The 15656-nt window shown below is 35.6% G+C and overlaps 4 protein-coding genes across 4 annotated transcripts; 1 reads left to right on the top strand and 3 right to left on the bottom strand.

The window, feature by feature from the left end:
• Positions 1–734: 734 nt before the first annotated feature.
• LOC135842631 (uncharacterized) lies at positions 735–2749 on the bottom strand. The gene is made up of 2 exons (XM_065360178.1): positions 1819–2749; positions 735–1710 (listed from the first exon to the last, which is right to left on the bottom strand). Exons 1-2 carry the CDS (start codon positions 2118–2120, stop codon positions 801–803), a joined length of 1212 nt encoding a protein of 403 aa, XP_065216250.1. The 5' UTR covers positions 2121–2749; the 3' UTR covers positions 735–800.
• Positions 2750–3006: 257 nt separating this feature from the next.
• LOC135845181 (uncharacterized) lies at positions 3007–4551 on the bottom strand. The gene has a single exon (XM_065363646.1). It carries the CDS (start codon positions 4549–4551, stop codon positions 3007–3009), a length of 1545 nt encoding a protein of 514 aa, XP_065219718.1.
• Positions 4552–5137: 586 nt separating this feature from the next.
• LOC135842629 (uncharacterized) lies at positions 5138–8287 on the top strand. The gene is made up of 2 exons (XM_065360177.1): positions 5138–5239; positions 6329–8287. Exon 2 carries the CDS (start codon positions 6384–6386, stop codon positions 8268–8270), a length of 1887 nt encoding a protein of 628 aa, XP_065216249.1. The 5' UTR covers positions 5138–5239; positions 6329–6383; the 3' UTR covers positions 8271–8287.
• A 596-nt stretch (positions 8288–8883) lies between these two features.
• LOC135842628 (uncharacterized) lies at positions 8884–15443 on the bottom strand. The gene is made up of 14 exons (XM_065360176.1): positions 15184–15443; positions 14860–15101; positions 14661–14787; positions 14435–14579; positions 14221–14362; positions 14047–14143; positions 13903–13973; positions 13801–13829; positions 13462–13714; positions 11668–12945; positions 10928–10986; positions 10700–10823; positions 10286–10399; positions 8884–9252 (listed from the first exon to the last, which is right to left on the bottom strand). The coding sequence occupies exons 2-14, from the start codon at positions 15035–15037 to the stop codon at positions 9092–9094; spliced, it is 2778 nt and encodes a 925-aa protein (XP_065216248.1). The 5' UTR covers positions 15038–15101; positions 15184–15443; the 3' UTR covers positions 8884–9091.
• Positions 15444–15656: the final 213 nt, after the last annotated feature.

Here is a 15656-nt window from a genome sequence, read left to right as displayed (position 1 = left end):
TTTTATGATTTTTTCAATTTTCAAAAATTCACCAAAAATCGAAATTGAACTTTGGGTTCTAAAAGTTGAATTTTTTCATGTGTTCTCAGTTTTTACTTTTTAGTTTTTTAAAAATTGATATTGCTTTTTTTATTGCATTTTTAGTTCATGGGTGTTTTTTGCTTGTTTCATTGTTACTGTTGTGATGAAAATTTCACTATCATCTGCTATTCATAGCAAATCATTTCACCGTAATTCATTGTTGTAATGAAATTCCTTTGATATTTTTTATTACTATCACCTATTTTTAATGTTACTATTATAATTAATTTTAGGTTAGACTCTTGTTTATTCGTTAAATTTGTGGTTGAGTTGAATTTATTTCGTTATATTACTCTTATTAATTTTGTTTTTTATATGTTTCACTGTTACTGACTGTTATAATTTCAGCTAATGGGTACTGATGATTTACCTGTTCCATGACAACCAATTTTGTTTTGTTATAATACTTACTATTTTAATTATTAATTTTATGAGTGTTATTCATGACTTATGACGCCTATCCATAGTTTGATGAGTTTTTGTTATTTTTATACTTTCGTTTTATTATTTTAAGGTACCTATGTATCACTTCTATGTAAGTTCGTTTTTGGTTTTGTTTGCTACAAAAAGGGAACTGTTGGCCTGAAATATTGACTAAATAAACTGAAATTTTACAAAAAAATTGTTTTATTAATTTCCTGCAGGATGCAACAACATAACACGAAAACGAATAATACTAGTGCAATTATGAATAACATTACGTACATAATATTTTATTATTATTGCACAGTTTGAAAATACTGAGTAAAATGTTCACGAATTAGTTTAGGAAGAGTACCTACAGCATTGTTATTTCTGTGCCTTTGCAGAGGTCCAAAATTTTCACCTTGACCTGCATTTTGGATGTCATTACCATTACCATTATAAATTCGATTTAATGTATTTAAATAATCTGCATCACTATCACCATCATGTTCTCTCACAATATTGTGAAGTAAGCAAGCAGTTCGGATTAATATGCGAGCATGCTTTGGCGAGGTTTCTATTTCTTTGGAGAGAAATCGCCATTTCGCCCTTAAAATACCAAAAGCACATTCGATGCATTTTCGCGCTATTGATAATTTCTTATTAAAGATTTCATTTTCTGGAGTCAATCCTCGTTGAGGGTAGGGTCGCATCAAGTAAGTTTTTAAGGGATAAGCTTCATCACCTATCAGCACAAAAGGTGCCATTATATTCGAATTAGGCAAGTTGGTGTCTTGAGGTACATTGAATTGACCTTCTTCTAGTAATTGAAATAAAGAAGAATAGCGAAAGGTAGCAGCATCATGCTGCTTTCCCCTGCCACCAACATCTATGGTGATAAATTTTTTATTCGCATCTGCCACTCCTTGAAGTACTATAGAAAAATATTTCATGTAGTTCAGATGGGTTGATCCAGCATGTTTAGGGTTACGTATTTGGCAGTGACGTCCATCAATGCTGCCTATGCAATGTGGGAATTTCCACCGGTGGTAATAGTCTGTAGCTACTTGTTTGAGGTGCTCCTCTGTTGGAACTGGCATATATTCATGAACAAAAACATCCCAAATGACTGCACAAGTTTCATATATCACTTCAGCAATGGTACTCTTCCCGCGCCTGAATGAGAAAGCAAGTTGCCGAAAGGATAGTCCTGTAGCAAGATACCTACAACATTGATAACCATAATGTATTTATTGCATTTGCTTAAAATGCTAAATAAATGTTGAAATAGTGCAAACTTCAAGATAGTAGGTTCTCAGTCTCAGTACTCACCTCAATGTTATCATCAGCCTTTCAGCAGGAGGTAATGGTCGTTTGAAAGTTGTGGTTTCCTTTGTAATAAAATGTTTTATTTTATTCAAAATTATGTCAAAAGTTTCCACGGACATTCTCATATACTCGAAAAATTTTGCGGGGTGTTTTCGGAGGCCAGGATACAAATGATTGAACTCTCCTAAATGTTCGTTGTTTTTATTAAGGGGATGGATATCCTGTTGTCGATGGACACTGTTGAAGACAGAGTTGGCGCGATTCCTCGGTTCGTCAGAATCGGATTCCTGAATTACGATTCTCATACTTGGGAGAATCGCGATTCTCCAGTCTCGATTCTTTCACAAAGCGAATCCGGTTCTGAATCCGATTCTTTAGCGGTTCTCGATTCCCTCCGATTCCAATTCCCAAATACTATTTTTTTTTCAACTTCAGGACTTCACAAATGAATCTGAAATGAAATGAGTAATTTCCCCAACTTGGTGTATGCTCATTTTGCATGTTCTATTCTTTAGTTTGTTGCTGTGAGCAGGGAATCGCAGGGAATCGAGAAGGCGCGATTCTCCATTAAAGAGGATCCGATTCTTACGTTGCACGATTCCTTCACTCTATAGAATCACTGATTCGCGATATTTTCATACAACAGCCGACCTTTAAAAAAATGTCATCAGTCCCAAATTACAAAATGCAAATGCATGACTTAAAAGGCATTAAAAATAGTACATTTTACTGTTTTAACAGGTGAAAAACATCTGCAAGGAATCGCAGGGAATCGAGGAGGTGCGATTCTCTATAAAAGGGAATCGGATTCCTGCATTTTCCGATTCTTTTGACTTGGGGAACCGCGATTCGAATCCGATTCGAATCGTGAGAATCGGATTCTTTCTCGATTCTTTCACGCGATTCGAATCGCGCCAACTCTGGTTGAAGATGTTGCAGAGATTAGCTGCATTCGACTCCAATAACAGATATGTTAGTAATAAATTTGAACTCATTTTTCGCTATTAAATAAAATTTAAATGAATAGAAAGTAATTTTATGATGACTGATAAGTGATAACAGATAAGGAACAAGTTGATAAAAAAACCGCCAAAATGAAAAACGCTCAAGCAGTATGGCCACTCTGCCGCTCAGCTATTGCGGAAACGCTCATCGCTTGCCGCTCATCGCTCACCGCTCGCCGCTCACCGCTTAGCAGTATGTCCGTAGCCTAAGATGAAAATCGGCGTTATTTGTCACGATAAACGAGGTGGTGGCTGACGAAAACGTAACAGGTGATTCGTGATGGAAAACATTAATTGGAATCGACTTGAATTTTGATAATTCTAAACCGATGCGACGTGCAGCTTTCTCGGAAATATACGTTTCATTACTTCCATTATCGAATAGTGTTCTAATTTGATAACGACGGTTGTTTTTCGGATTTATTATCGTTAATATTGCAGTGCAATGAGCACCTTGATGTGTCTGAATAAACGAATTCATTCGTGTGTGTGGTGTTCCGTTGTCAGGTTTCTCTTCTGGCTTACCATTACCAGAACCATCATTTTTTTCAGGTTTTTCGAGTGGCGTTTCTGGAAACTGGCGAAGACACAACGAAGAGTGATGGCTTTTCACCTGTTTGCAATAATAACACGTTGTATTGCGATTACATTGCGCCTTCGTGTGATTTTTATTCAGGCAAAGATGACAGCGATTTTTTAATAAAGATCGACGTGCTGTGACTGTGGTATGTACAGTGCATTCGGCCGAGTAATGCTGTTGATTACAATATACACAATATGGTGGCGACTTCGGTTTTTCTGTTTTTTCAGCGTTTTTATTATTGTACGCTTTCGATGTTGCGTTCGAAGTAACTAAAGCTGCGGTAGTTGAATGCGGTTTTGTTGATGGAGACAAACCCTGCGCAGTTGCAGCTGCCTGAAGCCCACAACGTAGTTTTACGTGTAATCCGATTTCTCTCTGGAAATCTTTAATTGTTGGTTTGGTCTTTCCGCAAACCTGATGAACTAACCAATTCGGATATTTGAAATAAATTTTATCTTTCAATGGTGGGAACAGATCGAGATTTTGACCATGGGATTCGAGAGCTGTGAGCAAACCTTCGATGTCGTAGTAAGTTGAACGTAAACTTGCATTCGTGTTTGTAGCTTTTGGTAAGTTTTCCAATTTAGCGTAGAGTGCGCCGATAACTTCCTCTTTGTCGTGATATTGTATGTCCAATTTGTTGAGCGCGAGATCATAATTACTATCGGTTAGGTCGAGAGTTTCGATAATTTTCAGCGGTTCACCTAAACAGTGCCTTTTTAGATGTTGTAACTTTTCTGACTTCGGAATCGGGAGTTCGTCGTATTTCAAGTGGAATGATTTAATGAAACTGGAGTACAGTGTTATATCACCGGAAAAGGGGGTGATTTCCATTTCAGGTATGCGTCGAGAATAATCGTTAGATGATTTTGGCGGTTTGGTATCGCCAGTTGATCGTCCAGCATCCATCAAGATTCGTTTAACTGTTGGAATTACTCGTTTAGCTCGAATTATCGACGGCATAGCATCAGCGAAATTATAAGTTGGTTTATCTTTACTTCTAGTAGAAGTAACACGGCAATTTTCTACTTCTTCTAGATCGACGGTGAGTTGCTCAAATGCCATTTGAAGCGAGTTGGTATCGACTGGTGATGCGTTGATTTGCGTGAACACAAGATCGGTGGATTCGTTTAGGCTTTTCAGCCACATTTCAAATTCTTGTGCCTTTGCATCCATTTGAATTTTAAAGCGAAAGCGATTTGCGAATTGCGAATAGCGATTTTGCCACGTGCAGTGACTCAGTGAGCGTGTGAAAGCGAACTTGTTTTTTAAATAAAAAAACAATTAAAAATGCGACTTTGAATTAAGCGGATCGTGATTCTCTGCTACCATGTCGTGCGAGAACAATCACACGAGCAAATTGATGAATTAATTATCGAAAACGGCGAAAATAAATGAATAAATACGCGAACATTTTAACGGTTTTATTTCAACTAAAAAACGTATAAAAAACGTTATGTACATAACTTAAGACTAGGGTATAGTAACGCTATCTATGCTCTCTTCGAGACAGGAATTTTGGTAAAGTTAATAGTTATATTATGGTTATGGTCTCGTGGTGCCAGGTGCCCCACGTTTGGGTTCGTTGTTCGTTAGGTCTATGTGACATCACTGACAGTGACATCATTCTCGTTGGACAGTGTTACCGCTCCCGTGAGCGTTTTGCTGGTTTTTGTTCCTTTTTTGCATACTTATTATTTGTTAACCTGTAATATTTTGTGTATTGAACTATTGATTGATAAAATTGATGTGTAGTGTATTGAAAATCATGAAAAATTCAATTATTTCTTGAAAATGTTATGTTTGAGTTTGAAGGGCTGCGATTGTTTATTTTGAAGTAAGTAAATTGTTCGTTTCTTGATTTCAAAAAGTTTGCGTGTTATGATTTATACGAATTATTATGTAGAAGTAGATATGATTTACTTGATAAGTTTGCGATCCTTTTGGACATTTGAACCGAATTCATAGGGAATGCCCATTCCACTGGTTGCTCGCTATTTCTATCACCAATTCACCATTCACCCGGAGTTTTTTGAAATAATATAGTTACCTAATATGGACAAGTATTGAAACTCTTCAAGGTAGAGTTCAGAGTTGAAATCACAGATGGACAATAGACTGGATCGAAAACTCGTGAAGCAAAAATAAAAATAAGCCACGCCTTCCGTAGATATGAATTTGCCTTTAACTTCTCAAAAACACGTGGTCTACACGATTTGCGATTGGTTGATTTTTTGCTTCACTTTTTCCTGTACATACAATTCTTGAATGTAAGTGTCCGATCAAGTTTAAATCCATACTTAGGTATCTATGGTTAAAATAAATGGATTTCAGCTTCCCAAATTTATTTGGTATAATTTTGTGGAAAGGAAATTTCAACTTTCAAAAATTACTTAGTACTTGTACCAAATTTCAGTTTTCTAGGTTAATTTGGTAAAATTTTGATTTTTTCACGAATGTATCTAACTATCTATTTTTTGGGCCCTAATTTGATGATTGATTTTCAAAAATTCGCCTCAGATGTAAAACTACACTTTGGCACCTGAGGTTGTGACTGGTTATAAATGTACATATAATTATTTTTGCATGATCATTCGATCTAGCTTTGTGCAGTTCAAAAAATTTTGTTCCAGTTGGGATACCTTCCTTGTTAGTCAGAAAAATAGGTAAATCAGGCGAATCTTTTCTAGATCAAAAATTCTTTACGTGTAGGTAGATATTTGATGTGGGCATTGTTGAAATTGGTCCGAAAGTTAGGATTCTACTATGTTAACTTTAGATTGGCAGCTTCGGTAATTTTTGTAAAATGCATTAAAAAACGATGCTAATGTATTTCAAGTACATATACCAACTTACCAACCATACCTACATACGAGTAGTACCCTATATTGCTGTACCTATACTGATGAAATCATTCAACTTTCAGATTTCAAGAATAAGTTCGCTGTCAAACTGGGAAATTACGTACTTATAACACCAAAATGAGCGACAACCAGAAGCAGAATCCGTCCAATGACCCGTTGATTTTCTACTATCATGCCGGTAAGCTAGTCGATTTGGCTGCGGTATCTTTGCTGGCTGCTTTGAAGCATCATAAAATAACGCAAATGCATCTTGGAAACGAAGAAATCCGTATTGCATCTAACGAAATGCATCTAATCAGCGTGAACTTGCCTAAATCTATTACTAATATGCTGCGTGAATTGGCCGATCGTATGGACGAATCGATAGCTAAGTGGTGGAAATACCACTGGGAAGCGGTGTTTTTTTGTAAAATACCATCAGATGATATGATTACATTGTTTGATCAATTTGTATGGCTACCCGATGGCTCAATTAGCTTCGAAAAAACGGCTAGAAAATTGTTGGATAGCGATAAATTAACAAATAAGCAGAAGTTACAAATTGCTTGTACATATTTTTTCATCGAAGATGCGAATCGTTTGAAAGGGACGTTATCGCCCGACGAGATTCATTTCCTCACCAAATCATTTTGTACGGATTTCGATCCATTCTTGGAGTACTGGTACTGTAAAATACGACATATGACAGGTTTTCATCACCTGACGAACACGGACATTGATTTGTTCACTGAATTGACACAACCTTTCTGTAGAAAATACTATCACCATTGGCCAGTCGTAGAATATTTTTGGAATCAGTTGCGTGATGAAGAAGAGCGTCGAAGGAAAGTTGAACAAATTCTTGATGCTGAGCGTGATTTATTTAATTATGATGACAAACGGGTCGAGCTGATCTGGCACTTTCTTCCCAAATTGACTAGCTCACAACTCGATTCGCTGCTAAAGAACTATGGTTATGAGGTTATATACTATTTGATCGATGATCCTAACTACGTCGAATATGCAATTTCAACTTGGAAACGTCTGGTGAATTTAATCGATAATCGTAATCTTAATTTTCTTCTAGACCACGTGACAGACTTGGAGGAAAATCAAGATTATACTGATGGTATACTACGCGAAATGTGGCTCTACATGTCGGAACAACAGAAAAAGTTTGTCGCCAATCAACAAGAACTACATTATGTGACAACGTGGATTAAATATTGTTTATATAATTCGCCAAATCATCAGCTGATTGTGGATATATTTTCGTATTGGGATTCAGAACGTAGACGTCAATGCTGGATGGCTAATTGGACTAGTTTAGTAATCGGTCAAATGGGTAATAAAAACAAAATCGAAGAGATAATGAAGATGGTCTTTGATAGTAATGAAAATATCGCCGTTTTCAAATGCACCACCATGATCGATTATAATTCTATCAGAACAGCTTGTGAAAACTTGTTAAAGCAGGGACATTTCGAGGGATTGCAAAACTACTTGAATTACTGTACAGAGGACCAGAATGTGATTCGAAATTTGAAAAAGCAAATCATTCTGACAATGCCGAAGGACGACCTGTTTCATGCGCTTTGCAATTGTTCCGATGACGAGAGCCTGGACGCTGAATTTGAACACTTTCTGAGCGACATATTTACGACCGACGAAATTAAATATTTTCAGAGGGATGTGCTCATGGCAAGTTGGCAAAAAATGGAAGAAATGCTGTGCAAAGGATCCGTTCACAAGCCTATACAATGCGTTGCAAAATATTTATCCAGTGAAGAAGACCTGTGCTCGATAAAAGCACATTTTATCAAATACTCTCGCAACCACGACGATATAGCACGACGCGTCAAAATGGCAGATTGGGTGGATCTTTTATCTTGGTGTTTGGGCGGTAACAACAGTCTTACAGAACGGTTGAAAATTTCATTACAACGGACCGAAGCTCAAGATGTAGAAATGGAGGAGCTTCCTATTTATAGATCTTTCTGTAATCGTTTTTTAAGAGACGAGTAAAAAAAATCAAAATTTTATTTGTGCATTTTTTTCTATTGTAATCTTTTGAAGTTGATGACAATCCGGTAGAACATAAAATGAGATGCTTTTCAAAACGGCTTAAGTCCACTTTTGCACTTTTTGAGAAAATCGATGAAATCTGGTACACTTTCTGACGTCATGCAAAGAATTTTTTTTCATTTTCTGAACGATGGGTGATGAATACGATGATGATGAAGATGAGATGTGAGAGGTTTGAGATTTTGTTGAATGAGACTTTTGAAATCATCCAATTTTTTTTAGAGAAAATAACGATTTGTAACAATATTATAAATGAGGAAATGACATGAACGCATCGAATATGCATAGGTACGTCATTATTGAAGAAAATTCAATATTCTTTTGAATGGTCTCAATTTCAATTTCACGATCATCTCTTCAGTCTTTTACTCATTTTTTATGTGTTTTAGTTGAATATAATGTTAATGACTTTTATTATGAGGGAAGTTGAGTAAAATAAATTTTCAAGGACACCATTCTATGGGAAAATTCATGACCTACAAATACATAATGAAACCTAGTTCATCCAAATCCGCCCAATAGTTTGCTCACACCAGCATGAAAAATACGAGTATAATCAACACGAATGATTTTTTTATTGCATCTAATAGAAAGGGAGCAAAAAATTAAACTAAAACAAAAAGAAAACTACTTAAAAGGAAACAAAACTGAAAAAAATACTGATAGATCAGTAAAAAAAATAATAATTTTAAACGCGAATCGCGAACTGAATCAGTAATTAAATAACAACTAACTTGGTACTTCTCGCGCCGTTAATAATACTAGAACATTTTCAAAGGCTGGTCATTTTGTTCCATTGAACTAGTGAAACTGAATCCGAAAAATCCGTTATTCTGGTTTTGCGATTGGCTACTGGTACCATCTGTCGATGAGCCGAATAGCTGGTTAACACCGGTATCGTAACTGAACATCGATCCTCCTCCTGTGCAAAAAAGCAAAAATATTTTTTAACATCTTTCCTAAATGCAATAATACGAATAAGAATATTGTTCCAAGGTGTTTGTCTAATGTATCTAATACGAGTAGTATGACATATCAAAGTAGGTACCTAGTTCATGTTTACAATCATCGTCGTATTGTTTTATTATTTTTACATTAAAAACGCCTACGACTCCGTAAGCTTTCGCGATATTGCAACCACATTGCATTAATCTGCCACACTTCTGACGAGCAGAAGGACATTTTGAAATCGCACAGTTGGAAATTAAAGGGGGTTACTTTTTCAAAATACTCAAAAATGAAACTATTGAGGATGAATTAGAACTTTTAGAGAATTATTGAAAAAAACTCAGAAAGTGATACTTTTTGGAAATTTTTGGCAAAAAAGTGAGACTGTGAGAGCAATTTTCTTAAAAAGAATGACTGACAATTTTAGCGAAAAACAAGACTTCTTGATAACTATTGACAAAAAATGATTTTAAAATAATCGAAATTTATACAAAAAGTTTGGCTAAAAATTTGACATAGGGAGGAATTTTATTACAAAGGAAGATGTGTCATCGACACAACGCATCGCTGCATATAAAGTTATAAACTCTTGCTAAAAGATTCGGATGAACTCGTTCGAAATGGTAAAGATCAGACATCGAAACTTGGTGAGTCATTTCTTATCAATACATCACACGTTCGATTGCATAATAGGGGCGTCTCAAACTTTTTCCTTAAAAACACATTTTAGTGAAAAAGTTTGACGTTACAGGTCGCAACAAAAAATTAGCATAAACTCAAGCTCATTCCAAAAATGTTACAAAAATTTTGATTTAAAAAACAATAATCAACACATCTTCATCAAATGGAACCTCAGACTTAATTTTCTTCCATAGTCAGTCAGATCAATTTATCCGGAAGCATAAACACGTCAGTAATTTTCAGTTCATTAAAATAAATTGGTTAAACCCTAACAAATAAAATTAACGAAAACAAAATAAACATTAAATATTAAACAATAATCTTACTTTCACCCAGGGCTGCAAACGGCGGTGAATACTTATTCGAATCTGGAGGTGATGTAAAACTACCGAACGGAGAAAACGCCTCTGAACGATTTCTATAATCGGACGACGAAGACGCTAAATTAATTACGAGCAGGAAAAAAACAAACAAACATTGGATTAATTGATCGTTAATAAACATCTAATTATAATTTAGTACCTATTCGTAAAAATAAACACACTATAAATTTTTTCACACAGAAATGTAACAAAGTAATTTCATAAAATAAAAAACCCATTCGTCGCAGGTTCTCATATGAAAAAATAAATGAATAGGTTATACAATATGACTGTATTTTTCTAGATACTTTTTTCAAGCACGTGCCACAAATGGTAAGTGAAATTATTGGTGTATTTAGCATACATAAGTATACGTACAAGATTTGGATAACTTTTCGAAAAATTCGCCCGAATTTTCGTTATTTGTCGAATAACCTGGGTCGTTGTACTTGTTCCCAAATCTGTCCATTTTATCAGGTAGTTTTTTAGTAATTTCGTCCATCTGAAAAATAATGAGTTTTAAATTTCGGATATGAACCAGGAATCGAAGCAGTGATCAATATTCTGGCCTTCAATTTAAAAAAATAAAATCATCAATTCGCTTACTTTTTCGAAACGAGAAACAGAATGCTTCAGATTGGCTTCCAAATTAACTTTTTCAATGGCTGAAAAAAATAAAACTCCATTAGAATTGAATAAAAAAATTATCAACGTGTTTCGACGCTAAACATTATACAAGTTGATGAAAATATCACAAATTTTTGCAATTTTCTCCTCCTCAAAATGATATTTCTTTCACTACGCTACCTAATAGGGCTGGACGAGAAACCCATACAACGCAGAAAATGTTTTCATAATCATAATTAAGATTCAATCGTATAAGTGAGTAGGTACTGGATATATAGAAAAACCAGCTCGTCAAAAGGCAATAATTTCGAAAATATACCATAACCGTAGCGACAACGTAACAAATTACTCAAACAAGCCGCCGCCGTCTACCTATCAATTCGCTATACGGGTTTTCATATTGTACGAGACAACAAACACCATTCAAAAGCCACAAGATAGGCTCCGCAGAGTTAAACCGAATACACACAAGTACAAGTACAACTTCGTATATCGACGAGCATTAGCTCTCGAAACCCATTAAAACGTTTAGGAACTCGAACAATGGTGATTTTTCCAGACGAATTTTAACAGCTGTTGTCAAGCGTATGAAAACATCGACAAGCGGCAGCGAGTTGGAAAAGCTTAAAAACTGCGAATAGGAATCTTGTTTTAAACGGATTTTTTATATAATGTTTTGCGTCGAGAGTTGGTTAGAAAAACATTAATATTTCACAAACCTCTGAAATCTTTGGGATCGGCACGATAGTTGGTTTGGAATTTCTCGCTGTGTTTGGAAAACTCATCGTTGTATTTGTTGCACACGTCAGTTTGGTCTTTAATAAAATGCCTCGAGTCGGTTTTGTGTGCTTCACGTGCGAATGTTTCCGGCCTTTTGGAATCTTTTGTAGATTTTTTAAGCATTTCGATATCGTCCGTTTCACGGATGTCTTTACGGGTATCTTTATTGACGTATCCTCGTAACGCGTTCATTCTATCGTAGTGTGATTTAATCGATATGTCATTCTCATCGATATCGTCTTCAATTTGGTCCACTTCTATGGTCGGTATTTCGTCCGAATCTGATACACTTTTGGGTACATAGGCGTTTTTATTCAAATGCCCGTACGATTCACGAGCCACAACGTCAGATTTTTTGGAATCTTTCGCTGGTTCTTGTATTACTTCGATATCGTCTTCGTATTTCTCATTACGCGAATCTTTACCGCCGTATTCTTCTCTCATCATTCGCATCCGTTCCATGTACGATTTAATCATCGGGTTATTTTCATTATTAATTTCGTTAATTGCGTTTTCGACGCTGAACTCATCCCTGCTGCGATAATTTTTTCGAATTTGTCGTCTATCTTGATCAACTTCTTTGGTAAACATTTCGTCGTTATCGTGCAGATTTTTAGTTGCATTCAAGTTCGCGTTGAGATAAGCGTAATCCATTTTAGGGCATTTGATTCCTTTCTTCGGACTACCAACGTCGGATCTTTTGAAAGCTTGGCCTTTTCTGCTCACATCAGTCGTATCGATCAAAATATCCAAAGGTGAACTGCGATCGATTTTTTTCACCGTGTTCATTCTATGAGAGATGTTTTCTTTTTCAACGTAATCTCGTTTCTGTTTCACGTTCACCGGTGAGAATCGTACAGGTATACGGGAGTTAGCATTAATGGGGGAGCTAGTCGATAGCGGAACTGGTATACGAGAGATACGCATTGGTGATTTATTAGACGGCGTATTCAGCGGTGACATTCGTGACACAGTTAAAGGCGATACGTGTTTTTCCACCGGTTTGAATTTAGAGTTGACCTTTTCCGGAGAATTAGGCGAATGCTTATCTAACACGAACGCCGGCGTTTGGCGCGGTTTTTCGGTTATCGCAGCTGGATCGCTATCTTGTAGTTTGATTTCAACGATTTCTTCCGATACCGCGTTTGCTGAGTTCACTGGTTGGAAAGCTCGTGTTTTCGTCGCTTCTTCTAGACTGAGTTTTGGTGATTCGGAAGCTGTAAACCATATAATGAGATTAGAAATCAATATTCAATTGAAGAAAATTTCGTGTTTATGAACCGATCGATATTTAAATAATTTCTGAATAATTAAGAAGTAACATTTCGAAAAGTTGAAAGTGGAGGGAAAAGTTTTATAAGAAAATAGAGAAGTTTTCAAAATAAATTTTCAGGAGATCAAAAAAGAGGAGGGCTTCTGTGAATTTTCAAGCATCAGTCTTCATTCAAATCCAACAGGTAAAAGTGCAAAGATGGGTAATATTAGAATTAACAGTTTCGACTATGAATTAATCGTTCAAATTCCAATCAAATAACTATTAAAATGAATACGTTGATCTAAAATAGATTTCCAACTGTTTTAAAAATATCTCAATCAACCCATACGACTGGGCCGAATTTTAAAATATTTTCATTCAAAATTGATTTCAGTTTGTAACAATCCAAATCCAATTTTCACTACCTATACTTCAACTAAACTATACCTAATAACAATATTACCATCAAAAATCTTACATTTTTTCTCGATTATATCGAGCTTTTCATTCGAATTTAGAGTAGAACTTTTCATCACCGGACTAGGATTTGAAGCTTGAGTATTCTTCGAAGAACTGGGTTCTTTTTCTTTGAGAGAAATCGTACGTGCTAACACGTTAGGTAACAAACACGGAGATCGACTTTTCTTGAATACATTAATTCTACGAAAATATTTGGTCAATTCGGTTTCTTCCGCATTTAACGACGGTATACTCAACGGCTGCGAAAATGTCTGAAAACGAGATATTATAGGTTGAAAGAAATAATTCTCGAGGAATAGACAAAAATAAAGCGAGTAAAATACATATATCATCTTACCGGCATCGGTAAACTAACAAAACGTGAACCTGGAAAAACAAGAACTTGGTTAAAATGTTCATAAAAATCAACCAAGTAAAATGCAATAGGCAAATTATCTACCTGGACTTCTAGTATCATTTTCTGCTTTAGATTTTGCGGCCAATATTTTATCGAACGTTTCTTTTTTTTCACTGTACACAGAACGCAATAGATGAGTAAAATTTATACGTAGAAATAACAATACCTATAGGGAGATATGTTTACCGTAATTTATTTTTCAACGGAACGATACGATCTTTTTCGTTCTTATTGTCTAGCCAGACTTGAGCCAATTCGACAGACGCCGATTTTAAATGCAAATCTGAAACAAAACACATACATGTTTACCTACCACTGAATATATCAAAACTCGACTAGATAAGTAGACAAAAAACCTACTTTGAATTTCACGAAATTGTCTCTTTTGTCGGTGCAGCTCTTTAAGGCGTTCTTCAAGGACAGCTGATTGAATTCGAGCTCCTTCGCATTGATTTCGAAGATTATTTCTTCGCACAACGAGACGATTCGAGTTGAAGATTTCCTACACGAAAAAACCATACGATAAAGACGTCGAACTAAATCCATCGATAAACTAACATCATCATTTCTATACCTTTCTATTCCTGATCATTTTTTCGTAATTGGAGCGAACTGAGTCCTGTTCCTTTTTCCGTTGATCATCTTCGATCGCAATCAATTCGTGTTGTCTTTTCAAATTCTCGGTGTTACTTCGAATGTGTTCGCGAGAAATACATAAACTGAAACATAATTCGAGTTGAAATGATTTCTATATCTACGTTGAAAGTACCTAATTACAAACGAGCTCTCAAATAATATACTTTGTCAATTCTTCTCCTAATTTAGCGAGTTCCTGGGTTTTGGTTTCGATTAGTTCGTCGCAATGAGCAATATCGCGCTTTAACGCTTCGATACGAATATCAGCTTTACTAATGTTATTCTTCGTAACTGCAATTTAATCATCTTTCTCGTATAGTTTTCAACTTGACAGTCGACATTATCATAAAATTTCGTACTCACCGTGAGCAATATCGCATTCTTGTTTTAATTTAACTTTAAGAGCGGCATTTTCAGCTGCGATAGTTGGTAGAATATCGTAATCGTGATCTAGTTCCATATCGTTAGCGAAATCCACAGTATCTTCGGCAGCTTTTCCAAGAAAAGCACCGTAATGCTTCGAATGCTCATTAGCAATCATTTTGGAAACACGCACTAACCGATCGTTAAAGCGAAAACGACTCAGGAACTAATGTTATAAACTCCTGTTGAAATTGCGAACAATTCGAGCTCAGTAAGAAAATAAAATTACTTAACAAACACTTATTAATAATTTATATACCTTACCTTCGGAAAACGGAACGATGCTACGTAAATTTCGAAGACATGACATCAGTATAATTTGCCGTAACGGACTTCGTATGAATTTTTATCCAGAATAATAATTCACGACGAAATAACGAACTAAACTTTACAAATAACAATACAATACTTCGATTTCATTAACAGAATAATTATTTTCATCAACGGAAAAACAAATACAACGCTGCAATGGCTGCAAATCTTCAAGAACCAGCAACCGAAATCGTCTCGAACACGTGCTGCCAATGACGCGAAGCAACCAGAAATTTTCATGAATGCTGTGTTCTGATTGGTTCTTTTTTTGAACACAACGACACGCGAGTAGGTTTGCGCATGCGCTGAACAATCAACGATAATTTATTCAATTCACGATCTCAAATTCATGAGTGTTTCTTAATTAATTAGTGATTATTTCATGATTAATTTCATTTTATACCAATTAATTACTATTATGAAAC

The sequence above is a fragment of the Planococcus citri genome, chromosome 4 (genome assembly GCF_950023065.1).
Source record: "Planococcus citri chromosome 4, ihPlaCitr1.1, whole genome shotgun sequence".
Taxonomy (NCBI): Eukaryota; Metazoa; Arthropoda; class Insecta; order Hemiptera; family Pseudococcidae; genus Planococcus; species Planococcus citri.
The sequence above is the reverse complement of the archived record's forward strand: the minus strand, read 5'-3'. Positions and strand labels throughout refer to the sequence as shown.

Excerpts from the sequence above, each read along its gene's own strand:
- LOC135842631 (XM_065360178.1), bottom strand. The coding sequence starts at position 2,120 with ATGAGAATCGTAATTCAGGAATCCGATTCTGACGAACCGAGGAATCGC. Across the intron at positions 1,711-1,818 it reads AGGCTGATGATAACATTGAG|GTATCTTGCTACAGGACTAT; the intron begins GTGAGTACTGAG and ends TCAATGTTGTAG.
- LOC135845181 (XM_065363646.1), bottom strand. The coding sequence starts at position 4,551 with ATGTGGCTGAAAAGCCTAAACGAATCCACCGATCTTGTGTTCACGCAA.
- LOC135842629 (XM_065360177.1), top strand. The coding sequence starts at position 6,384 with ATGAGCGACAACCAGAAGCAGAATCCGTCCAATGACCCGTTGATTTTC.
- LOC135842628 (XM_065360176.1), bottom strand. The coding sequence starts at position 15,037 with ATGATTGCTAATGAGCATTCGAAGCATTACGGTGCTTTTCTTGGAAAA. Across the intron at positions 14,580-14,660 it reads TTAGGAGAAGAATTGACAAA|TTTATGTATTTCTCGCGAAC; the intron begins GTATATTATTTG and ends ATTATGTTTCAG. Across the intron at positions 14,144-14,220 it reads ACAATTTCGTGAAATTCAAA|ATTTGCATTTAAAATCGGCG; the intron begins GTAGGTTTTTTG and ends GTTTTGTTTCAG.